Source organism: Vulpes vulpes, chromosome X, assembly GCF_048418805.1.
Source record: "Vulpes vulpes isolate BD-2025 chromosome X, VulVul3, whole genome shotgun sequence".
NCBI lineage: Eukaryota > Metazoa > Chordata > Mammalia > Carnivora > Canidae > Vulpes > Vulpes vulpes.
Window position 1 is genome coordinate 41,138,403 of NC_132796.1, and position 24,856 is coordinate 41,163,258.

The following is a 24,856-nucleotide window of genomic DNA, read 5'->3' on the forward strand; positions in this document are numbered from 1 at the left end:
AGCCACATTCTATCTCACACACACACACACACACACACACACACACACACACACGGCTCCACACGCATACATACATGATCACAGCTTTCCACATTTTTCTCTTCTTTGCACACCTGGTTACAATCTGCAGTCTCTCCAGCTATTTCCTGCACACACTGTCACGCTGTCTCTTGCAGTCAATCTCACACCTTCACTGCCTTCCACATAAAGTCATGCCTGTCACAGTCAGTCCCAATGGCTTCAAGGAAAGAAAAAAAGGCTAGCAGCCTCCAGTATCACCTTTAAAAATATATATTTACAGGAACAATTCCCCATTCTCTGGGACTCTTAGAAAAAAAAAAGATCCATTTTTGGGGAAGTAAAACAAACAGTGGAGACAGGTGTAGCACCGTCCCCCAAATCACCAACCCCCAGGTCCCCAGGCCCGGGCTGGGCCGGTGCTGACAGGAGGTGAGCCCAGGAGTCCTTTGAACCCACCCTCTCCAGCCTGGAATTCAGATAGGACAGGCTTTATGTCCCCCATTCCTCCCTCCCAACTCCAGGGACACTTAAAGGGTCCTTTGTACCCGCCTGCAGGAAATTGGGGGGCTGGGAGGGAGGGAGCTGAAAATACACGTTTGGTATCAAAAATAAACACTTGGGAGTGGCAGGAAGATTCCTCCCCCAAATCCCTTCCTTCCCACCCACCCCATCTCAGATATAGGAAGAGATGCTCCCCTCTCCCCTATTGAAAAGCCCTGTTTAAAAATAGATTATACTATCAAAATGGCAGGGGGTAGGGGACAAGGAGACCTGGAGTACCGGCTGGAGGGGCCCCCCAGACGGGGACCACTCCCCAAAAAAACCCTCCATTGGGAGGTAACAGGCAGGACTCCAGGAGTTTGGCAGATACAGGAATGGCTTCTCAGGGGGAGAAGAACAAAAGGAGCATTCCTCCCTGGCCAAAATGGTGGTATCTGAGAGAAGGCTGGGGAGGTGGAAATTCCTATTTCTAGGGTGTGAGTCTTCCTTGGCCAAGGCTCCCAAACCGTTAAACGGCACAATTTCTTCCTGGACCCTTGGGTATGGCCAGGAATAATAAACTACAACAAGCTATCTCTTCTACCCACACCCCAAAATGGAGACAGGGCTCCCTCAGCTTCCCAAGGGCAGGCTGAGAAATAAATAAAGAAAGGTCCTTCTCAAGCCAGACCCCGATTGTCTCATCTTGGGGAGAAAATGTGGAGATGGGGGAGATGTCCTCACCAACCCCCCCAGTAGAGTTGGGCCAGGCTCCTCCCAGTGGCCTTCAAAAAATAAATAAATAAACCGTCTCCACCAATGCAGTAGGAGACGTGTAAGGGCGGCCACTGAGGAACTGACCAAGAAGAGAGAAGTTGTATGTTTCCTGTGGAAGGGTTATTGAGAGATCCTTCCTAGAATCCCTACCCCACCACAGCTAGAGCACAAGTCTGTCAGCTGAACTATGTTTCTCCTTGAGACGGCTGGCTGGAGAGAAGTTCAGGGCCATGGATGGAGTGACCCCAGAAGGGGGTGGTGGTGGTGGTGGTAGTCATGGCTTCTGGGGCCCTGGGGAGAGCACCACGGGGGTTGAGAGGCCATCCACGCTGATGGAAGGGATGTGCACCTGGGCGCTGCCACTGGACGGAAACTGGGGACAGAAATAGGGAAAGATCATGGATGGGGGCCATGCTAGGGTCTCTCACCCTTTACAATATGGGGGAAGGGGATCCTACCTGGAAGGAGAGCTTGGCTGGACTACGGGGTGCAATGGGACTCAGGGTGCTCCAGAAGTGAATGCTGGGGGGCAGCGAGCTGGGTGTCAGCAGCACCGGGGTCTGTGGGGGAACAGATGGTTGGAGCTCAAGTGAGTAGAGGGCAGGTGTGGGAAAATGGAAGGACCTTGGCTCCTGTCCCACCAGATTTCCCCCTCAGACATCTGAGATCACCCTCCCAAAGTACACAGGCTTATACCCTAACTACTAAGGTCAAGCCCATGACACCTCTCCCATGTCACAGACAGCCCCTCCCAACTCCCCGAGAGCCCACCTCTACCTTCATTGGGCGAGACCACATATAAGACCCCATCCACATGTCGCTTTTAAACCTCACAATCACTATCCCATCAGCTTAGGATCAAGTTCCAACTCAGATCCCCCCAACCCATACACCTCCCAGGAAATCCGCTAAGAAAACCCCAGACCAAAAAGCCCCGTGCAGGTTCCCCAAGCCACACCCCAACCCAGAAAAGTTCCCGCCCCCAGCCTCGCGGTCTCCGCCCACAAAACTCCCCAGACCCGCCCTTCATTCCAGCCCATCCTTCAGCAGGGGAGACTAGCCCGCCCTTCGTTAATCAAGCCCCGTCCCTCCAGCCAGTCCCCCTCGAAGGCTCCACCCTCCCGCTCACTCAGGGATAACCACACTGGCCCTTGCAGTCTAGCTCCTCTCTCACCCGCCCCACCTTTTCACAGGCACTCACCAATGTGTGCGTAGGTAGCAGGGACGGGGTCAGCGCTGGCCCCGGCGCCTGCAGCCCGGAGCCAGTTCCTGATCCTGGAGTCCGTTCGGGTCCTGGCCCACCCAGCAGGCTCGGGCTGAGTGGGAGCTCCAGGTCCCGGGGCTTCCGGCCCTTCTGAGGCTGGGCGATCTCTGTGCTGGAAGCAGTGGAAGCCGCGAGGCCGCCCACCTGCGCTGCAGTCTCCATGACGACCGCGGGCAGCCGGGCCGGCACGCCCTCCACAGGAGGGACTTCCGGCCCGGCCTTAGCGGTTTCCTGCACAAACCCCGCCTCCCCACCGACTGCGGCTTCCAACTCTTCCTTGGGCCCGTCCACTTTCACTTCTGGGGGCAGTGGCCTGCCCAACCCAGGCTCCACATTCAGCTCTTCTGATTTAGGGTTCTGGGCCTCGGGTGGGGTCAGGATGACCTGGAAGAGGGGGGGGGGCGGGCAGAGGGGGTGCGTAAGGATTGCTGGGTTAGTGAAGCCAAGGACTTGTCTTGGAAAGTACGACTTTGTATTGTGGGGGGGTGCATGACTACACATCAAGGCAGGTCCAAGAGCAGGAGGTGGGGCTTTGTCAAGGATGTGAAGCTTCTTCTGGCAGCTTCTCTTTGGGGACAGAGCTTCCCCTAAGGGTGGGCCTCCTGGGGATACTGCCCTCATTCATGAAAGAAGTGGTTCTCAAAATTTTGCTTTCGTAGGACTAGCAGCATGCGCCTCATCTGGAAACTTCTTTAAAAAAAAAAAAAAACGAATTCTTGGGACACTTGGGTGGCTCAGTGGTTGAGCCTTTGGTTCAGGGCATGATCCCCAGTCCAGGGACTGAGTCTTGCACAGAGGGAGCCTGCTTTTCTCTGCCTATGTCTCTGTCTCTCATGAATAAATAAAACTTAAAAAACAAAAACAAACGAATTCTTGTGCTCATCCCCAGATCCATATAATGAGAAACTTTGAGGGGCAGGCCCCAGAAATCTGTCATTTAAATAAAAAGCCCTCCAGGTGATTCTGATGGACACTAAGGTGAGAGAACCTATGCATTAAGCAAATAAATTCAGGGCACCTTGCCTAGCTTAGTACTTGTATGGCTCTCCTCTGTAACCCCCTCTCCCAAGGAACCTCTGTGTCCCTCCTTCCACCATATCTAAATAGGATGTTTATGTCCCTTCTACCAGCACCCCTCCTCATCTGGGAATTGTACATCCACTCTCTTACTGAATTTCCATACTCCAGTCCTTACCTGCAGAGGCAGGCCAGCCTCCTCCGCCTCCAGGCAGGCCTCCAAGGGGCTTGGACTGGTGCTCCTGCTCCCAGACGGGGGCACTGCTGCTCCTGAAGGAGCGGTGTTGGGGAGCACTGAGGCAGGCCGAGGATGAGGGGGTGGCTGTGGCTGTGGCTGCAGGGACTGGATGGTGAAGGTGGAATAGAGGCCTGAGCGCATGTATTCATTGCGGCTGCTGCGCGCCAAGCCACCGGGGCCTGCCATTCCTGTACCCTTGGGTGGGCCCGATTTCCCAGAGGCAGGATCCCCGGGGACAGCATGTACAGTGGCGGGAGCCACATTTGCCACAGTAGAGGTGATAGACACCTCGGGCTGTGGCGGGCAGTCCTCAGTGGAGCACCTCGCGACTTCCGGGTAGGATACAAACTTGTAGACAAATTTCTGGCCGCTCACTTTGCGGATGATATTCTGGGAAGGGAGGAGACAGGATAAAGGACCTTAGAAGAGAGGACCAGAGTGGAGGGAGGATATGGATGAGGGGGCAGAGGGGTGTGTCTCCTAGGGTCCTTCTTTCCCTTCTCCTGTCTTTTTACACATATGCTATTCCTCCTCTGTCTGCTCTTGATTGGGTATCCCCCACCCCGGCTGACTTCTTACCGGCATCTTTCCCAATCTGGGGACTTCTCCCTTCTTCTGTTTCTACTCCTCTTCCCCATTGTGATTCCCCTCTCTGTATTCTTCCCAGTTTCTCTCCTTTCTCTCTTCTCCCTTCCACAGCTCTTCTTTTAGCCTACTGCTCTTTTCCCCTTGCCCGGTCTCCACTCCGTGGCTCCTCCCCATCCATCCCTCTCATCTCCTCATAGCTCTTCATCTCCATCTGTCCAATCCCCCACCCCCACATCCTGTGGTAGCACTCCATAGTGGGGCCCACCTAGGAGTCAGTGCAGGAGCAGGCTTTCCTCCTGGCTCCAGGAACCAGGGGTGTCTGTGGGCTAATTGGGCCCAGGCCTTGGGGGTGGTTGCCAGGGCAGTTATGGAGTGTAGCTGATACAGCAAGACAAGAAAATGAAGTAACTGATGTAAATATTGGAGGAGACAAAATTAAGATTGAAGAATGCCGGGATGAATTATTAACATAGAGGATTATTTAAAGCTATTGGTCTACATGTAGAACAGGGCAAGGTCACTAGGGGGAGAACAGGCTGAGAAGCCTCATTCTTTTGTTTTTGTTTTGGTTTGGGGGCTTTTTTTTTTTTTTTTTTGGTTGTCATAGTTTATTTCTTGTTCTAGTTGTAACTGAGGAGCCTCATTCTTAGTACTATGGTACGGGTTTAGGCTAAAACAATTAGAAAATGAAGTGACTGATAGCAACTAAGATAAGGCCATTAAAGTACTGGCATACATATTGGGGGGAATCTCGAGGCTGGCAGGGTGGATCACAGAACATGTTTGGAATATTACAGGATAGGTCTGGAGGGTCCCAGGGATGTTGCGGTGGTCTCAAAGCACAGAATGAGGCAGCCTCAATATTGTTTTGGAGGTTTCAGCTAAAGGAATAAAATATGAGAAATCTGAGAATCAAATAAATGCTATATAATTTATGGCATGTAGCATAGGTCTAGGGCTATTGTGGGGGACAAGAGGCATCTGGGGGGCACTAGGGTATCCTAAAGACATCTTAATGCTGGTCAGGTATGTCACAGGGTGGGTTTGTGTTTTTCAGAAAAGGAATGAAAAGGGATATTCATTAATGTTTTGGAAGTTTCAGATAAAAAAGAAAATGAAATAGCTGGTATGTTGTCAGGGAGGAGAAATCCAGCACCGGTCTGGGAGTCTGAAAGGATGAGAAAAATTCAAATTTTTAGCTATAAGAGTAAGATGATAAAATAATACACACTGATGGGATGCCTGGGTGGCTCAGTGGTTGAGCATCTGCCTCCAGCTCAGGGCATGATCCCAGGGTCTTGGGATCGAGTCCCACATTGGTCTCCCCACAGGGAGACTGCTTCTCCCTCTGCCTAGGTCTTTGTCTCTCTGTGTCTCTCATGAATAAATAATTAAAAATCTTCAAAAAAATACACACTGGGATGGACCAGCATTGCTCTAAAAATGCATGAGAATAGGGTATAGACTGTACTGTACATATTGTTTTGGAGGTTTCAGCTAAAAGAATAAGAGAAGAAAAGAACTGATAAAAGTGTTCCGGATCCCACAGCATGAGGTAAGAAAAGGTTAGTACAATATTGTAATAGACATTCTAATGCTGGGAATAAGAATATTCTGGAATAAGAGTAGGTTATGAAATAACTGAGGAAGTCCAGGATTGGTCCAGTTCCAGAAGGCAGGAGGAGAGTCATTATTAATGGTGCTTTTGTAATTTTTAGCTATAGGAATAAGATAAAAAAATGAAATGTGTGGGGTGTGGTGGAACAGTATGACTTTGAGGGCCTCAGAAAGTGGGTTAGTAGGGGTCAGTATTAATAATACTATGAAGGTTTCAGCCAAAGTAGTAAGACAAAGAAAATACCTGAGATAAACATTTGAGGTGCCCAACATTGGTCTAACAGTACGAGAGGATAGGGTAAAAAATAGTAAACTCTGTTTTCAAAGTTATAGCTATGACAAGACAAGAAAATGAAATAACTGCCATAAATGTTGGTGGTTCCCAGTCCTGGTTTCAGAGGCCTTACCTTGTCATAGTAGTACCGCAGGGCCCGGCTGAGCTTGTCATAATTCATGTTGGTCTTGTTCTTACGCAGCCCCCACAGCCGGGCCACCTCCTCAGCATCCACCAGCTTGAACTCACCGCCATCCCGTGAGGTCCAGGAGATGATGTGGCCATTGCCTTGCTCTCTCAGCAGCTGCAGCAGAAACTGCCACAGCGTCACAGAGGGGTCCATCACTGGCGGAGTGCTCACGCCATCCCAGGGGTACCTGGAGGGCAGATAGCTCAGAGCTGAGAGGCTGAGAACACAGAAGGAGGCAGAGGTCAGCAAGAGGAGGATTCCTTTCTTGCCTTCTTGTCTCCACCTCTGTCCCCAAAGCCTACCATCATTCCCTAAACACCTTCCGACTAAATTCTAAGCTCCTCAGCCTGGCTTTAGAGACTCACCAGAATGGTAGGAGACTTTTGGAGACAAGAGGACGTTGTGAATGTATTTTGTATGTGGGACAAATATGCATCTTTGGGGGCCAGAGGGCAGACTATGGTAGGCAAAATAATGCCCTCTCAGAAATGTCCATATCCTAATCTCTGGCACTTATGAGTGTGTTATGTACATGACAAAAGGAACTTTGCAGATGAACTTAGAGTTATAATAGTTCCCTCTTATCTGCAGGGGATCCGTTTCAAGACCCTCAGTGGATGCCTGAAACTGTGGACAGTACTAAATCCTACATAGACTATGTTTTTTCCTATAAATATACACAGTTTATGTATAAGTTTAATTTATAAATCAAGCACAAGGGATTAACAATACCTGAACAATTATGGCAATATACCATGATAAAAGTTATGTGAATGTGCTCTCTTTCTCAGTATCTTATCGTTCTGTACTCACCCTTCTTCTTATGATGATGGGAGATGATTAAATACCTACATAATGAGATGAAGTGAGGTACTGACGTAGGCACTATGACACAGTGTTAGTCTACCACTGACCTTCTGATGATGGGTCAGGAGAATCATCTTCTCCTTGACCACGGGTAACTGAAACCACGGAAAGCAAAGCTGTGGATAAGGGGGTATTACTGTACGGACCTCAGGGAGATTGTTCTGGATTGTTTGAGTGAGCTGAATCTAATTGCAGAAACCCTTACAAAAAAAAAAAAAAAAGGAAGAGGCAGAAAGAGAGCTCAGAGAGATGCAAGGACAGAAGAGGCAGGAGAGATTCAAAACATGAGAGGGACCTGATTTGCCATTACTGGCTTTGAAGCTGGAAGAACAGAGCTCCAGCCCAGGAATATGGTTGGCCTCATAAATGTGGGAAGGACCCTCAGCTGACTGTCAGTCAGGAAACAGAGACCTTAATCCTACAACCTCAAGGAACTGAATTCTGCCAGCAACTCGAATGAGCAGGAAACAGGTCATTCCCTGGAGCCGCCAGGAAGAAACACAGCCCTGCCCACACCCAGGTTGCAGCCTGGTGAGGCTATGTTGGACTTCTGACCTCCAGAGTGCCAAGATAATAGTTTGCATTGTTTTAAGCAGCTTGTGACTTGTGATCATTTGTCACAGCAGGAGTTGAAAGCTAGTATAGTGGGGATCCCTGGGTGGCTCAGCGGTTTAGCACCTGCCTTCAGGCCAGGGCCTGATCCTGGAGTCCCAGGATTGAGTCCCACATCAGGCTCCCTCTGCTTCTCCCTCTGCCTGTGTCTCTGCCTCTCTCTGTCTCTCATGAATAAATAAATAAAATCTTTTTTTAAAAAAAGCTAGTATGGTGCTCCTCACCTGAACGTTTTCATTTGCATCCTCTGTTACACCAGACATGAAGTTTTCTAGGAGGTTCCTTCTGCTAGCACATTGCAAAAGCTGTTTACTCTGTGGGACTCCATTCTTCTACCTAGAAGTCTTCCCCATCATCTGAGTTCCAGCCACGGAGTCTTGCCTTTCTGAAGCCTTCCTGAAACTTAGTACCTGCTCCCTCTGCTTTGCATTCCTCAGGCCTCTTACTGTCTGTGTTCTCCTTCTTGATAACAGCAAAGAACTAACATTTGTTGAGCTCATAATACTTGGCTGGCATTGTTCAAATCAGACAATATGGCCTACCAGACCATAGCTCAGGGTCTAGGGCTGGATTGCCAGGATTGGAATCCTGATTCTGCTACTTATTAGCAGTCTGACCCTAGGCATATTCTTTAAATTCTTTCTACCTCAATTTTCCCATCTGTAAAATAGGGATAATAATAATACCAAGTTCACAGAGTTATTGTACAGATTAAATATAATGTGCCTGGAGTGTGAGAAGCTTTTAATGTAGTTTCCAATTTGTTCATAATTCCTTATCTGCTATTCCAAAATCCCCAAAGCGCTAAAAACAAAACTTGGTGCACCTGGGTGGTGCAGTCGGTTAAGCGTCTGACTCTTGGATTTTGGCTCAGGTCATGATTTTAGTGTTGTGGGATCAAGTCTCCGCATCGGGCTCTGTGCTCAGCGTCCCATCAGCTTGGGATTCTCTCTCTCCTTCTTTCTCTGCCCCTCCCCTCTGAGCACATACCAGCTCTTGCTCTCAAATAAATAAATCTTTGAACAAACAAAAAAAACCCCTTCTTTATAACCCTTTGGCAGCAAATCCAGATGTAAAATGAACAAGGCCCTTCCTGGTCTTTATTGATTCTCACTTAGCATGATCGTTCAAACATTCTGCTACAGAAATCTGAATGTGGCTGATTACTGAGCCCACTGAGGGGGTTATGTAACATCTTGTATGTGCCCCTTGCCACCTTTCTAAAATCTGAAAAATCTGATATTCTGAAACACATCTGGCCCCAAGGGTTTTAGATGAGGGCATGTAGACCTGTACTGCTATTTTTATAGGTACTGACTCATTTATCTTTCATCACAACTCTGGAAAGTAGGTGCTCTTTATTATCACTCATTTACAGAGGAGGAAGCAGAGGTACAAAATGTCCAGATGACATCTATGGGCCACAGAGTGTAAGTGGCACAGCCAAGCTTTGGACCCATGCAGTCAGATTCCAGTCGTCATTGTCTAAGCATGTAACCATTAGGCAAACCTGCCCTCCATGCTGCTCCCTCAGCATGTCCTGTAGAGAACAGGCCCCTCCCTGCTCACCGCAGCCCCCCCCCTCCCATAACTGCCCTCTTCGCTGAGGGTGAATTGGAAATAAACATGAAGCTTCCTATTCCTGAAGGAATGAGTTTTCATCAGTCAACTGTTCACTGGCTGGGACTGTTGGATTAAGAATAAGACCTTCCAAACCAGGTTTCAAAGAACCTTTCTCTGTTATTTGTAGCTTCATTCTTTAATCTGTAAGGAAATATACAGTATATGATCCTTTCTCGTGTCGGAGCGCTTAATGAAGTTGGCTGAGCAGACACAATTTTGGGCTATTACGCAAGTCACAAAGCCACGGAGTGTCCATATTTGAGAGTCCTGTCATCAGAGACTTCACTGGGTTTACTTCAAAGACCTGCTTGTTTCAGAGGGCACAAAGAGTTCAGTGTGACTCCTGGTGGTGAAGACAGGCAATTTTACTAGTTCCTCTTTTGGCTGCAACAGGACCTACCCATTAAGGGAAAATCTGACCGGCTGCGCCAAGCCTCAACAGCACACAGAGTTTTGTATTTTGGTTATTACTGTATTTCCCACCTGACCCCTAATAAGTGTCCTAGTAATCTGCCTTACTCAGATGGGATTACTTCTCTGTCTCGTTCATTTAGCGAGCATCTTTGAGCGCCTCCTGTGGGGTCAGCACCTATTGAGTGCCTCCTGTGAGCGCCTCCTGGAGATACAGCAGTGAACAAAACAGAAATCCCTGCTCTCGGGGAACTCATGTTTTAGTGGGGAAGACGGTCAGAAAAGAAGAGAAAGGAGTGAAAGAGTACGTCAGCTGGTGAGAAGAGCTATGGAAAAAAGTGAAGCAGGGGAGCGGTTGTTATTTTTGAAAGGGTAGTCAGGGGAGGGTTAAGCACTGCACAGGTGACATCTGAGCAAACACCTAAATTAAATGAGGCGAGAGAGTCAGGTCTGTGATGACGCGGGCAGCAGGTGGATCCAGGCAGGGTGAATGACCCTGAGGCTAGAGCACACTGGGCAGGTCAGAGGAAGACAGTGGAGCAGGGCAAGGTCAGAGAGGAGGGAGTAAGGGTGCAAAAAAGTAGCAGGAGGTGAGAAGAGAAGGGCCGTGGGGCCCAGACTGAGTGAGGCTTTCTCAGGCCCTTGTGCAAGGACTCTGATGATAGCTGAGAGAAGAGCCACAAGGGGGTCATGAACAGGGGGGGGACCAGGCCGTGACTTGCATTTTAGCAGGATCCTTCTGGCTGTTATGAGGAGAACCGAGTGTAGGGGCTGAAGAGGCTACTGTGACAGTCCAGGTGAGACTTGCAGTGGAACTGCTGGGGGAATGGCTGACTTCTGGATAAAATATGAACACAGAGTGAGCAGTGTTTGCTGACAAAGTATGAGGCAGGGAAGGGAAGTGAGAGACAACAGCAAGGGTGAGTCTAGGTTTGTGACCTGGTCGCCTGGAAGGATGGAGCCAGGACCCACGGAAACGGGAGCACCACAGGAGAGCTGATTTTGAGGCAAGGTCAGGAGGTCAATTTTGGAGATTGTCTCAGAGGCCTGTTAGACACCTGTATGTATGCTGTGAGTAACGACAGTGGTTTTAAGAACAGTCATACAACTATTTTCCTGTGTGTCACACATCGTTTTGAACATTTAACTCATGCAACCATTACAGCCACACTGTGGGGTGGGATTATGATCGTCCCATTTTCCAGATGAGGAAATAGAGGCATAGAGTTTAATCATTTGCCCAAAGTCATGCAGCTGGAAGTTGGCAGAACTGGGGTTCAAAGCTGGGCAGTCTTGCTGCAGGTAGAGATCCTAGCACTTTACAATACCAGCTCTCTATCAAGAGAGACAGGGAAGACCCTAGAGGGTGAGTGGGGAGGGTTCCCTGAGAAGTGACACGTGAGCAGAGACGGGGAGGATGGGAGGTAGCTAGCCATGTGGACATCTGTGGACATTGCGTACGACTCTAAGGTGGCCATGAGCTTGGCACTCTACATCACAGGCATGGTGAGCTCACCCATTTCCCACCTCTGAGGCTATGTACGTGCCCTTCCCCTTTCTCATGCCCGATAAACTCTTTATTCTATAATCATCAAATTCTGCTATCTTCCAGACAGAATGAATCCTTCCTCCGTGTGATCCAATGTGCTGAATAAACTATCTGCTGTTGCAGATCTGTTCTCTCTGGGCCTTTGGTCTCCCACTCCTCTGCCTTGTTCTAGCTGTGCAACCTTGAGCAAGTTACTCAACCTCTCTGGGTCTGTTTCTGCATCTGTAAAATATCTTCAAAATATACTATTCTTAAAGGCTTTTGTGAGGATTTAGTGTCAATACATGTAAAGGACTTAGAAAAGTATCTCTGGCATGTGGTAGGCACTCGACAAATGTTAGTTAGCTCTTAGCTTGTCTATCAGCCTTCACCCTCCCACCAGCCTCCAACCTTATGTATCACCATGGCCTATACCATCTGGCTCCCATCACCGCTCTGACCTTGCCTCCTGCTTGCCTGCCTGTCTCCTTCCCGCCCTCTGCTCTGCTCCAGCCACACTGGCCTCCTTCACGTTTCTTGAATGCACTAGGCACAGTCCCACCTCAGGGCCTTTGCGCTGGCTGTTCCTTCCACCCCCAGAACACTCTTCCCCTAGATATTTTGTCTTCCTCCCTGATCTCCTTCAGGCCTTAACTCAAGGGTCACCTTCTAAGTAGAGGCCTGCCCAGTGCCCAAGATTTCAATCACTCCCGTACTCTCTCCCTGTCTTCCCGACTTCACTTTCCTCCTTAGCGCCTAACATACTATCTAATTTTACTTACTGTTTTATTTATATAGTCCGTCTCCCCCACTTCTAGCAAATGTCTGCTCCACAAGGGCAGGAATTTCTGCCTGTTCTGTTCCTTCCCATATCCCCAGCACCTAGAAGAATGCCTGGTACTCAGTAGGTGCTAAGTGTTTGCTGAACGAACAGTCCCAACTAGCTTCTTTAGCTAGCTTTCGTATACCCTCTTCATCTCCAACCCTTCCCTCCCCTTGCACCCTGATTTGTCCGAAATAATATTTTTCACCTTCATGCATGCAACAAATTCTTATTGAGCACCTAGTATATACTAAGTATATTTACCCAGCAGTAAATAAGCAGACAAAAAAACTAAACCCTCATTGGACTGACTGTTCTAATGGGGAGGGACAGTGAACTGGTAAACTACACAGTGTGTCTGATAGTGATGAAGGGCAAAGGGGACCACTACCGCAGAGAAGGAACCTGAGTCCCGTTAAGTATGTAGGTTCAGATGATCAGGGGCAGACTGACATTTGAATAGAACTCTGAAAGGACTCACATACAGATCAGGGGAACGACGTTATTCCAGGCAGAAAATATAGCCAATGCACAGGCCCTCAGGCTGGGCTGTATCTGGTGTGTTTGATTTGAGGATGAGTGAGGAGCTTTGTATGGCTGGAACAGAGTCGGAGGGACAAGGTGCAGGAGGTGCAGCCAGAGAGGTTACTTGTCTTATTAACTCTCAGGTATGTTCACATTGGAGGGGATTCTGGTTTTGATGCCTCCATTTTACAAATGAGGAAGCAGGTGCGGAGAGAAAGTGGTTAAATCACTCAGATCATATGGCTGCTGCGATTGCGGGTGGATGGGTGCTGAGAAAAGGTGTGGAATGGAGACAGCTCTGCAGGCGGGGGGAAACTAGCAAAAACAAAAGCTTGGAGACGGGAGGTGCTTTGTTTTTTAAGGAGTGGGGTCTCATGTGGCATGGGATGAAGTGAGAGAGGGGATCCTCAAAAATTATTCTGTGTTCTGAGGGGCAACCTAACTGGGTACTTACCTCTGAATAACGTATTGAGCCCCTTGTGCCGAACTTTCCTGAGTACCTGTCTCACAGGATTGTGGTGAGGACGAAATGAGGTCACGGATATAAAGCACTTTGCCAGGTACCTAGTAGGTGCTCAATAAACGTTAGCTCCTAATGGCATTATCGCTATCTTGAATGCATCCATTTATTGCAGTGAGGCAGAATGTCTTAGGGATTAATGATGTGTACGAGGGGGGTGTGTTCTAGAGTAAAAAAGAGCCAGGTTCAACAAGCACACAGGATGATCCACCATTAAGAAGAGAGGGAGCAGGGAAGGCCATGGACTGATCCACCACAAGGAAAGGAGGGACAAAAAAGCACCCTCCTGGAGAAGGGATTACAAAGCACTGGACTCAGGGGAGGGTATGGGGGTGTGTGCCTGGATGCAAGCACATGGGGAACAGGAAGGCCAATGAACAGATCCACTGCAAAGGCGGGGGTGGAGGGGAGTGCAAAGGCTCATCTTCTTTATGGGGGGCAAGGGGAGCAGAAAGGCACGCTGCACAAGAGTAGATGGGGTGAAATGCCATCACACGGACTGATTAAAAGGAGAAGGGAACAAGGCCATGGAATGAGCTGCTGAAAATGGGGAGTTCAAAAACACGAAACTGACCCACTATTAAAAGGAAGAGAGAAGCCCAAGGGCTGGAGAAACAGTCTGAAAAAAAAAAAAAAAGAGGCTAGGGCAATGGGCTGATAACGACAAGGGATGTGGATACTAGCATTCAGACCGATACACTGTAAAAGATAAAACCATGGGACTGATGCACTGGGGGACTGGAGGAGGCAGGAATACAACTTCACAGATTAACTCACTGTTAAAGGGGGTGCGGGGGGGGTGCACCACGCCAATGGACTGATTCACTACAAGGAACAGAACTACAAGGCCACAGACGGGGCCCTTGAAAGTTGAGGACAGGAGAAAATAAACAGTCAGATGCACCTTCTGTCAAGGAGGGACAATGCCCGAGGCTGCTCCCCTCTAAGTGGGGGGTGGGGGCGGGGCAGGGCCACGGACGAGTCCACTGTAAGGTGGGGTGGGGAGAACTATAAGCACGCAGACCGATCCATTATAAAACAGGAAGGGGGGTCAGGCCACGGTCAGATCGACTACAAGGGGCGAAGGGAGGGGACAATACCACAGGCAGGTCCACCAGCCGTGGCGGTGGCGGTGGGCAGTTGAACACCACCAGGCCATGGGCCAAGCCACATCCCTCGCGCGGGGGCGGGAAGGATACGTGGGGTCACGGACGGGCCCTCCACCCTCCAGGCCCCGGGCTCACCTGTGTGTAGCGCAGTGGCAGTATTGGCAGCTCCGGGGGGCGGGGGCTCCATGCGCAGCCCCACCGCCCCCCAGGCCCGGGCTCCGAGGTGGCGGTGGCGGCGGTGGCGGCGGCGGCGGCGGCGGCGGCGGCGGCGGCGGCGGCGGCGGCGGCGGCAGCACCTAGAAGCCGCCCCTGCGTTTCCTCACGGCTCACGTGGGCCTCTGGAGGAGGAGCCGAGCATTCCGCGGCTGGTTGATTGGACACAGCGCCTTGGCTCGACCGCGCGGCTTCCAGGGTTGGGGAGGCGGGCCCTGCTCCGCAGAGCTAGGCCATGATTGGCCCGAAGAGAACCGATGGAACGCAGATAGCCGCCTGGGTTCCGAGGGGGCGTGCTGGGCCCCGCTGGCGCTTCACGCTGATTGGCCCAAGGCTGACAGCCTGTGGGCGATTGACAAGATTCTGGGGGCGCCTTCCTGATAATTGGCCTGCATGGAAGACGGCCTCCGAGGATAGGGGCGGATGGACTCTACTTTCTACTGATTGGCGGACTAGGGACTCCAGACAGCTGCCAAAACACCAACTGGGCGGTGCTGCACTCCACGCTGCTCAGCGGAAGCGGGACTTATATGGAAGTGGGCGTGGCGACAGGCTGGGAGGGGGTCGGGCCAGGACTGTGCGTAGGTGGGAGGATAACTCTATCGTGATTGGGTAGAAAAGACGAGTTTAGGACAGAGCAGAGATAGGGTTGGACAGCGGCCAGGCACGCAAAGGAGCGTTGAGTGGCGGAAACTAAAGCCTAAGAGGAGGTCAGCGTTGAGCCTCAGCCAGTTATAAGGGGGCGGAACCTGGCTCTGCAATGATTGGCGGAAGCTAGACTCAACCTAAAATAGGGGCTGGCCCGGGGAGGGCGGGATCAGGCTCTGCGCCCATTGGTGGAAGCTGAAATTAGTTAGAAGCCGGGTGAGGCCAAGGTTGGAACGAGACGGGCGTGGGTGTAATCTAAGGTACCCCAGTAATGATTAGGGTGGGGGAGAGGGGCAAACTTTAGGACCAGGAATGAAAGGCTGATTGTCTTGGGAACAAACCTCCACCCTGAATCAGCCCATTCTCTATGATTAAGACAGTTACGTCCAGGAAGATAGAAGGGTCAGGTGGGAGGCCCAGGTTGCCAAGGCGACAGAAAAGAGGGCAGAGCAGAAAGTCAAGTGGCAAATGCTGCCAGGCAACAGGCTGGAGGCGGGACTTCAGGGGTGCTTTAAAGGTTCCACATAGAGACTGGCTCTCTGGGGTTCCTGGTAACTTCGTGCTTTAGAAACAGGGCACCTTAGCAAACAGCAAAGGGTTGAGGTGGGGAAAGAAGGGCCATGTGACTCAAAGGCATTCAGGCTCTTTAATGTCTACGGAGGCGGGAAGAAGTCAATAGTGAGGTGTCTCCGGGAAATTCTGCAGGCCTTGTAGTTCTCTAAGCCCCTGAAAAAGAGGATAGAAGAGATTGAACAGAGATTGTCTAGGCCTCAGCCCAGGCTTGCTCTGACCTCCCCTCCCTCAGAGCCAGCCTGGTTCCTGCTTACAGAGGAAGATGGTCCTTCCCATCCCTGGCTCTCTCCCTTCATCGGGTCACACCACCCTGAATACATTTGGAGACAGAGTCTGGGAATGGGGTGAGGTGCTCTCACCTCTAGCAACATGTGGATATGGGCCTTGATATTCATGGAGTCCTTGGTGAGGCTGTCGCTGAGCCTGGAGAAAAGAAACAAGAAAGGGCCAAGTGGGCCCCACTTAGGCTCATGAAGATGATTTTTCCTCATCACTTCAAGAACTGCCTATGTCCTGGATGATTTCCACATGGCAGGTGGTAGGACATGTTACTACTTGACCTGCTCCTATGCAGAGATGCCTGGCCACCATCTGGGCTGCACTGATTCAAAGAAATTTATTGAATCCCTACTCTATGCCAGGCAATTTTAGGTACTGGGAGATAACAGCAAACACAACAGACAAAAATCTCAGCCTTATGGAGCTCAAGTTCTCGTTAAGAGGGACAAATTATGGAATAACATATAGAGTATTTCAGAGGGTTATAAGTAAAATGAAAAAGTTAAATGATAAGAGAGGATGAGTGCAGGAGTGGGGGCTGCAATTCTAATGAGAGCAGTTACAAATGGCTGTGCGAGAAGCATTTGCATAAAGAGTTAAAGAAGATGATCATGAGGATAGATGGAAGATGAATGTTCCAGACACAAGGCCCAACACATGGAAAAATGATGAGGTAGGAGTGTACCTGGCATGTTTGAAGCACAGCAAAGTGGCTGGCATGGCTGAAGAAGAATAAGGGAAGGGGAAACTGTAGGAGGTGAGGTCAGAGAGATAAGGTGGGGAGGCAGATCATGTAAAACTCACAAGGCCATGGTGAGGACTCTTGACGTTTACTCTACGTGAGATTGGAGCCAAGGGAGGCTTCTGATCAGAAAAGGAATGTGAAATGACAAGGGTTTTTTAAAAAATATTTTCTTTGAGAGAGAGACAGAGAGCACATGTGTGTGCATGAGCAGAGGGAGGGCTCCTGTCCGGCTACAGGGAGAGGGAGAAGCAGACTCCCTACTAAGGGTATAACCCCTGATGTGGGGCTCAATCCCAGGTTGCTGAGATCATGACTTGAGCTGAAATCGGATCCTTAACCGCTTAACTAACCGAGCCACCTAGGTGCCCCACTGACCAGGGTTTAAGAGGATTCATCTGGCTGCTGTGTGGAGGACTGAGGATAAGGAGAGCAGGAAGTCCAGTGGGAAGGCTACTGTAATAGCCCAGGTGAGAGATGGAGACTTAGACTGCAGTGTCAGCAGCTGAGGTGATGATTAGTGACTGCATTTGTAATATATTTTGAAGGTAGAGTCAACAGGATTTACCAAATGGTTGAATGTCAGGTGTGAGAGAGAGGACTTAAGGAAGATGCCAAGGCCTAAGCAACTGGAAAGCTGGAGTTGCCTCAAACCACTCTGGCCCTTGACTGCTGAGTTACATATACTGGTCAATTCCTTATATCTTCTTTTTTTTTTTTTAAGATTTTATTTATTTGACAGAAAGAGAGAGAGAACACAAGCAGGGGGAGCAGCAAGGAGAGGGAGAAGCAGGCTCCCAGTTGAGCAGAGCCCTTGGAATTGCGGGGCTCAATTCCAGGAACCTGGGATCATGACCTGAGCTGAAGGCAGACGCTGAACCTGACTGAGCCACCCAGGCACCCCAATTCCTTCTATCTTCTAAGCTGATTGGGATCAGACTCAGCCAACAGAATCTTAATTGATACAAAGGACTAAGGAAGGCCCTTCTGAGGAGTGAAGAATGAGTAAGAGTTAAACAGTAGGAGGGTCTTTTCCCCAAAAAGGCCACAAGGCAGGAAGGAGCTTTTGGAGGACCAGTCAGGAAGTCAGGGTGTTAAGGAATTAAGTGACTGGTGGAAGGAAAGTGGTCCAAGAAAAGGTCCCAGAGGTAGGAAGGGGCTAGTTTACACAGGGTCTTGATACTGTCCTAAGGGAGGCAGACATTGTTGTGCTCAGCTATCTGTTCAAGTAGAAGGCAAATTAGATATGGTAAGGAGAGTAGAAGTTAACAACATAGAATGTTAAAATGGAAAAAAATACAGCACTATGAACCCGTATCATGAATACCAAGATATTGGTATCTTCCAGATTTATATTTTCAGTTCAGACCCTTCTCCAGCCTTGGGAGTTTTAACTCCATCTTCAAAAACTCCACTTCACTGTTTAATAAGCACCTCATACTTAACTGGTCCTAGGTTGAACTCCTGGTCCTCCTCTGCAAATCTGCTCCTCCTCTATCTTCTCCCTCTCAGATAATGGCAACTCCATCCTTCCAGTTGTTCAGCCCAAAACTTTCACACCCTACAGCCAATCAAGCATTCTGTTTAAAATTGCAACTGCTCCATCCTAAGCAATGTTTCTTTTCCTATTTAAATTTTTTTTAAAGATTTATTTATTTGAGAGAGAGAGGGAGGGAGGGCAGTGACAGAAAGGGACAGAGAAACCTCAAGCAGACTCCCCGCTGAGCACAGACCCCCCCCCCCCGCTGAGCACAGACACCCCCCCCCCCAGCCCAACATGGGGCTTGATCCCAGGACCCTGAGCCTAGATCAAGAGCTGAGCAGAAGAGCTGGCGGCTTGACCAACTGAGCCATCCAGGCACTCCTCCTTTTTTTAATTACTAAAGTATAATTGACATGTAACCTTAGTTTCAGGGGTATAATATAATGATCAGATATTTGGATACATTGTCAAACGATCACCACAGTAAAATTAATTACCATTTGTCATCATACAAAGTCATAAAAAATTTTTTCCAGGGAATGTTTCTCCTCTCCATTCCGGGCTGTTCTCTGTAGCACTGCCAACCTGTGACCTACTACATCATTTACTTCTTTTTTTATTGTCTGACTCCCCTGACTAGAATGTAAGCTATGTAAGGGCAGAGAACACAGACTGATCTGCTTTGTTCCCTGCTGTATCCCCAGGAACCAAACAGTATGCAGCACATAGTAGTCACCAACATATGCTGAATAAATAACTGAATAGACTACTCCATTCAAAGGAACCTGAAGTCCTCAGGAGATGGTTTGAGTCTATGTTTAAAGACAAGAAATCAATGAAGCATGGCACTGTTGCCCGAGAACAGGAATGCTTTCAAGAATATCTGGGGTAGTAATTCAAAGAACAGAGTAATGAACCTGATTGGCTTCTAAGGACAATCTGAACATCAATAAAGAGAACAAAATTAGTTAATGGTACAAGCTTAGTCTAGGAAAGGCTGAGTTGCAACACTTTTAAAAAAGGAGAAAAATACAAAGTCCACCAAATGCTAGTTGTAACACACAGGGGATGCTTCATTTTTTGCTACTGATTTAATAGGTAAAGCAGTATAAATACTCAAATGGTTACTGTCTGTTCTCTCTCCTTTTAAAAAAAGATTTTATTTTTAAGCAATCTTTACACCAAATGTAGGGCTTGAACCCACAACCCTAAGATAAAGAGTCACACACTCCAGCTACTGAGCCAGACAGGTGCCCCTATTCTGTCTCTTCTAGAGTTACATGTCTGTGGATGTGTACTCCTTTCTATATAATCAGGAAAGAATATACACCCAGATCTGATCCTCCCACTCCCCCAAAGAAATGTGCTAAAAGAAAGAAATGGCTGACAGTCCTTTTGGTTGCATAAAATAACCCGAAAGAAAGTTAGTTCAAGGTGTGTCCCAAATAACAAAATATTTTAAAGAGGAGAGTGAGCTACTCAGACTCAAATCTTCATCTCCTAGGAAGATTAAACTTCTAGGAAGCCCTCCTAATGATAATAAAGTAATAAGAGATCCAATCACATTTCTCATTCCAATAAACCAAGTCAATATATCAAAAAGACCAGACAAGTGGGAAGGCACTGACAATTTAAATACATTTTTGGGGAGAGATATCAAGTCTCAAAAAATGAAAATCTCTATCTGAAAGGCTCAGGAATTCTGTGACATAACAAAATTTTTTTTATCTCTGTTATAAAAAAAAATGGATGTGGTCTGAATGACCACTAGTTCAGAACTGTGTTGGCCCATGAAAGCAGGCCCCTTGACCCCTTCACTAATTGGTCTGATCACCAAGATTTAGAAATCTTGGCAGAGGGCGCCTGGGTGGCTCAGTCACTTGAGTGTCTGCCTTCAGCTCAGGTCGTGATCCTGGAGTTCCAGGATCCAGTCCCGCATCAGGCTCCCCGCTGAGTGGAGTCTGCTTCTCCTTCTGCCCCTCACCTGGCTCATTCTCTCTCTCACTCTGTGTCTCTCAAATAAATAAATAAATAAAATCTTAAAAAAGAAATTTCGGCAGATCTGAGGCTCTTTTGGGTCTACTAACACTTGGAAACCTTGGAAAGGTTTGAAAAGAGAAGAATTACTAAAACCAGAAGAGAAGCAACTCTGGAATAAATGAATGTAGGCATAAACAGAACCTAGAAGGCATTTTAGATCAGTGGTATTCACTCTTGTAAGATGGTATTAATCTAAGTGTTTTGCTTGGTATCCCCTCTCGTGGCATGTTTGCCAATCTTGGCAATTTTGCTAACACGGCACTCACACTGGTCCCCTTGCCTATAATGCTCTCCCCACAAAGCCCCAATGGCTTGTTCACTCGACCAAGAGACTCAAATGTCACTTCCCCGGAAGGCCCTTCCTGGCTACATTTCAAACCTCTCATCCACACTCCCAATTTCCCTTCCCTGCACAAAGCCTTAAACTCAACTGGAGCCCATACTTTCTCCCTACATTACCTTCCTCTCCACCACCAGAGATGTGCTTCAATCCCCCCTCAATCTGTTCCTAGGATAGCCTTTTAAATTCATTCAACAAACAGAGTACCTACTATATGCTATGTACTATTCTGGTCACTTGCGAATATACACAAAATATCTCCCTTTGTTTTTTTTTTTAAAGATTTTATTTATTTATTCATGAGAGACACAGAGAGAGGCAGAAATACAGGCAGAGGGAGGAGAAGCAGGCTTCCATGAAGGAGCCTGATGTGGGATTCAATCCAGCAACTCTGGAGGCAAAGGCAGATGCTCAACCACTGAGCCACCCAGGCATCCCACTATCTCCCTTTGTAAAACTTACATCCTAATGGGTGAAGGCAAGGAATTTTAGAAAGAAGTAAATTTCACAGCAAACATTAAGAGGTCATAAGTAGAACAAGGGAGGGGAATGAGGAGTGCCAGGGGCTGCAATTTTTTAAAAAAGATTTTACCCATTTGAGAGAGAGAGACAGAAAGAGAGCACAAGCACATGCATGGGGAAGGGCAGAGGGAGAGAATCCCCAGCAGACTCACTGCTGAGCGCAGAACCTGACATGGGGCTGGATCCCACGACCCCAAGATCATGACTTGAGCTAAAACCAAGAGTCAGATGCTCAACCAACTGAGCCACTCAGGTGCCCCCAGGGGTTGCAATTTTAAAGTTAGGTTACAGACAGCCTCGTTGAGGAGGTGACATTTAAGAAAGACTTAAACTATACTATATGTTGGCAAATTGAATTTTTTTTAAAAAAAGACTTAAACTGGGGATCCCTGGGTAGCTCAGCGGTTTAGCGCTTGCCTTCCGCCCAGGGCGCGATCCTGGAGTCCCGGGATCGAGTTCCGCGTTGGGCTCCTACATGGAGCCTGCTTCTCCCTCCTCCTGTGTCTCTGCCTCTCTCTCTCTCTCTCTTTCTCTGTGTGTCTATCATGAATAAATAAATAAATTTTTTAAAAAACTATAAAAAAAAGACTTAAACTGAGTTAGGAAAAAGGAAGCTATGCATATATCCAGGGAAAGCATGTTATAGGCAGAGAGCACAGTTACCCTAAGGTGGGATCACTCTGAGGGTGTTTCAAGAAGCCCAGGAAGATCAGTGTGGTGAGAGCACAGTGAAGGAGCAAGAAAATTAGGAGGAGGTGAAATCGGAGGTAACTTGTTTTACTGTTACTGATTTATAGGCCCAAACCTCCTGGATCTGGTCAAAATTAGGCCTTCAAGGAACCCTTCTGTCTCGTTCACTGCGGCCTCTCCACTGCCAAGTACAGAACCTGGCATACAACAGCCAACAAATGTGTGTGTGAATGAACAATACCAAGACCATTTATTGAGTGCTTCCTATGTGCTATTCTTGGGGCTGAGCTTTGCATCTCTACTTTCCTCAGCCCTAGCCCTGGGGAGGAGGAGAAATGGGCCCTTAAGAATCTATCATCTCAGAGAGCCATGGGGAAAGGGAAAAGGGTGTTGCAAATGGTGGTATTTTAGACACTTCATAGAATGGACTTACTCTGTGAGGAGATTGCTCTTACGATCAATGAACTTGAGAGCTTCTGCCAGTGTCAACTCCAGGAAAAAACCATATCCAAGGGCCACATAGATTCGTGAAGTGTCTGGGCTGAGGAAACAATGGTTAGAGGAAGTGGGGGAAGTCTTTATTACTGTTTAGCATACTATACAGTTTATTGGCAATTTTTTTTTACTCCACTCCTCCCACCTTCCCCACATTAGAAGCTCTGAGAGGGCAGGGGTTTTGTCCTATTCGATTCACTGTCACATCCCCGGCACCTAGCACAGTGGCTGGTACATAGCAAATACTCAAAAAAAATATTTGTTGCATGAAGGAAGGGGGAAGCTGAGCCCTGTGGGCTCAGAGGGACAGGTAGACACTCACACAACTGTGTCAACGAAGAAGTTACAGCCCAAATCCACCTGCATATATAACTCCGAGGGGTTAGCTTCCTGTGGGGCCAGGGAAAAAGAGGTAGGGGTCAGTGGTCACCTTTCAGGTCAGCTGACAGGTTTTGGTCTGGGGTCTCTCCTCCCATCCCCCTCCCTTGCCCAAACACATCAAAATGGTCCCTAACCTTGGCTGTTTTTACCTGAAGTCGCTCAATGACATTTCTCAGTTGAAGGTATTTGGCCAGCTGCTCATATACCTTGTCGCGATGGTCCAGCACTTTTCTGATGGGACAAGAGGAAAATGGTGACCAACAGGAAGCCCTGGACCTGTCAGAATACCTCATATTATGACTGAGACTCTCATGTCACCATGCCTTAAAGAAGCATTTTAGTGCAGAAGTTGATTTGAATTGTGAGTCAGACTGCTTGGGTTTGAATCTAGGCTCTCCTTTTTACTAGTTGTGTGACTTCAGCAAATTCTTTAGGACTCATTTTGTCTTTAGGAGTCAATTTCCCTATCTTTAAAAAAAAGGGACAAGTATTACCTCACAAAGTCATTAAGAGAACTGTTTACTACAAAGCACTTACAATAGCGCCTAACCAAAAACTAAGCTCTATATATGTATTAGCTACTATTTATTAGTACTATTATCACATTCCGTCCAATCAGGATGTCCCATTCTCAAAAAAAAAAAAAAGTGTCCCATTCTCACCCTAGAAAAATCTTCCATCCCTTTCAGGATGTTCATTGTCCTGCTTCTGAACACTCTACTTCCTGCTCAGATTAATAGTGATAGTAACAATTTTTCATACTCATAGAGCCCCTAGTATTCACATTAAATCCTTTACAAGGGGGGAATACATTAAAAACTCAAAACCACCCCATGAGGAAGGTTCCATGAACTTTCCCATTTCACAGATAAGAAAACTGAGGCACACAAAGGCGAGGCAGGGTACAACGTCTTCACACAGATGGCGAAGGGGCCAGGCCAAGGATTCGAACCTAAGAACTCCCGCTTTAGAATCTAGCTCCAAGGCTAAGTGATATGGGAGGCCAGACAGGCGCGGACACACCCTCTACAAGAACCGCCACATCCCAGCCCAGTAGCACCCCGGATGTCGCCCCTCCTCGCCGGATCGGCGCACGGGGCTGGACTCCAAATGCCTCCCCCACCAATCAGAAGGCTAGACCCTGACTTTGGACGCCCCGCCCCCCCCACGTGGAACCTTCCACACGTCCGGCCCTCCACGCTGCCACTCACCGCAGGTCCTGCTGTAGCACGTCACAGATGAAGGCCTCATAGCGCAGCACTTTCTCCCCCGTGGCTTCCACCGCCCGCCGTTTAGGGGGCGTCGCCATGATGGGCTCCTGAGGAATGGGGAGCGGAGCAGACCACGTTGACCACACAGTTTGGCCTCAGGCACAGTACATCTGCACCCCCTCAACAGCGGGAGTGGGCTCGTTCGGCTCCGGCCGGGGGTTCCGCCTTCTGCCCCTCCCAACTCTGGGACTCTGCCACCCAGGGACACCCAAACGCGGCCCTCACCTTAGAGCCGCCGGCAATAAGAACGGTTGCTATAAACCGTGGCTTCCGGGTGGCGCGGGTGAATGACGTACTACAAGGGCGCGGGTCAACCGAATAGCCGGGTGGGAAAGGCGGTTCTGAAGGGCTGGAAAGGGGCGAAGCGGAGGAGAGGAGGGCGGGGCTTTAGGGAATCCACAGAGTGTACTCCCGGCCGCGCAGCGTGGGAACAGGGCAGCGCGGAGCCTGTGGGGACTGAGCGTGGCTCGCGGGGGCTGGCCTTAATGGGATTTGGCGGGTTCCTGGGGGAGGCGGGGCGCACAGGTGGCGGAGGAGAGAGAAGCGTTTAGTATTTAAAAGTCAGAGCTTCGGAAGCACACGAGCAAGAATTGGTTATGGTTCTGGTTTGTAAAAAGTAGAGTACATCCCGGGAACTGTCGCCATGGATTTTGATTTTTCGCACGGGAGATTTGGGTTTGATTCCCAGTAATGGG

The 24,856-nt window shown here is 48.7% G+C and overlaps 2 protein-coding genes across 5 annotated transcripts; both read right to left on the minus strand.

Annotated features, from left to right (window-relative positions):
- Positions 1 to 275: 275 nt before the first annotated feature.
- Positions 276 to 14,845, minus strand: ELK1 (ETS transcription factor ELK1). Of its 3 annotated transcripts, none has more exons than XM_025982492.2 (6): positions 14,620 to 14,845; positions 6,410 to 6,653; positions 3,738 to 4,187; positions 2,480 to 2,926; positions 1,737 to 1,838; positions 276 to 1,651 (listed from the first exon to the last, which is right to left on the minus strand). In XM_025982492.2, the coding sequence occupies exons 2-6, from the start codon at positions 6,617 to 6,619 to the stop codon at positions 1,553 to 1,555; spliced, it is 1,308 nt and encodes a 435-aa protein (XP_025838277.1). In that variant the 5' UTR covers positions 6,620 to 6,653; positions 14,620 to 14,845; the 3' UTR covers positions 276 to 1,552. The 3 variants fall into 3 exon arrangements, with proteins under 3 accessions (XP_025838277.1, XP_025838276.1, XP_072599381.1); XM_025982491.2 differs by having other exon boundaries at positions 6,410 to 6,683; positions 14,620 to 14,807; XM_072743280.1 differs by lacking the exon at positions 14,620 to 14,845 and having other exon boundaries at positions 6,410 to 9,074.
- A 1,127-nt stretch (positions 14,846 to 15,972) lies between these two features.
- UXT (ubiquitously expressed prefoldin like chaperone) lies at positions 15,973 to 24,535 on the minus strand. Of its 2 annotated transcripts, none has more exons than XM_025982498.2 (7): positions 24,387 to 24,535; positions 24,102 to 24,208; positions 23,025 to 23,121; positions 22,832 to 22,899; positions 22,448 to 22,555; positions 16,278 to 16,341; positions 15,973 to 16,071 (listed from the first exon to the last, which is right to left on the minus strand). In XM_025982498.2, the coding sequence occupies exons 2-7, from the start codon at positions 24,197 to 24,199 to the stop codon at positions 16,018 to 16,020; spliced, it is 489 nt and encodes a 162-aa protein (XP_025838283.1). In that variant the 5' UTR covers positions 24,200 to 24,208; positions 24,387 to 24,535; the 3' UTR covers positions 15,973 to 16,017. The 2 variants fall into 2 exon arrangements, with proteins under 2 accessions (XP_025838283.1, XP_025838284.1); XM_025982499.2 differs by having other exon boundaries at positions 23,040 to 23,121; positions 24,387 to 24,515.
- Between the last annotated feature and the right edge of the window lie 321 nt (positions 24,536 to 24,856).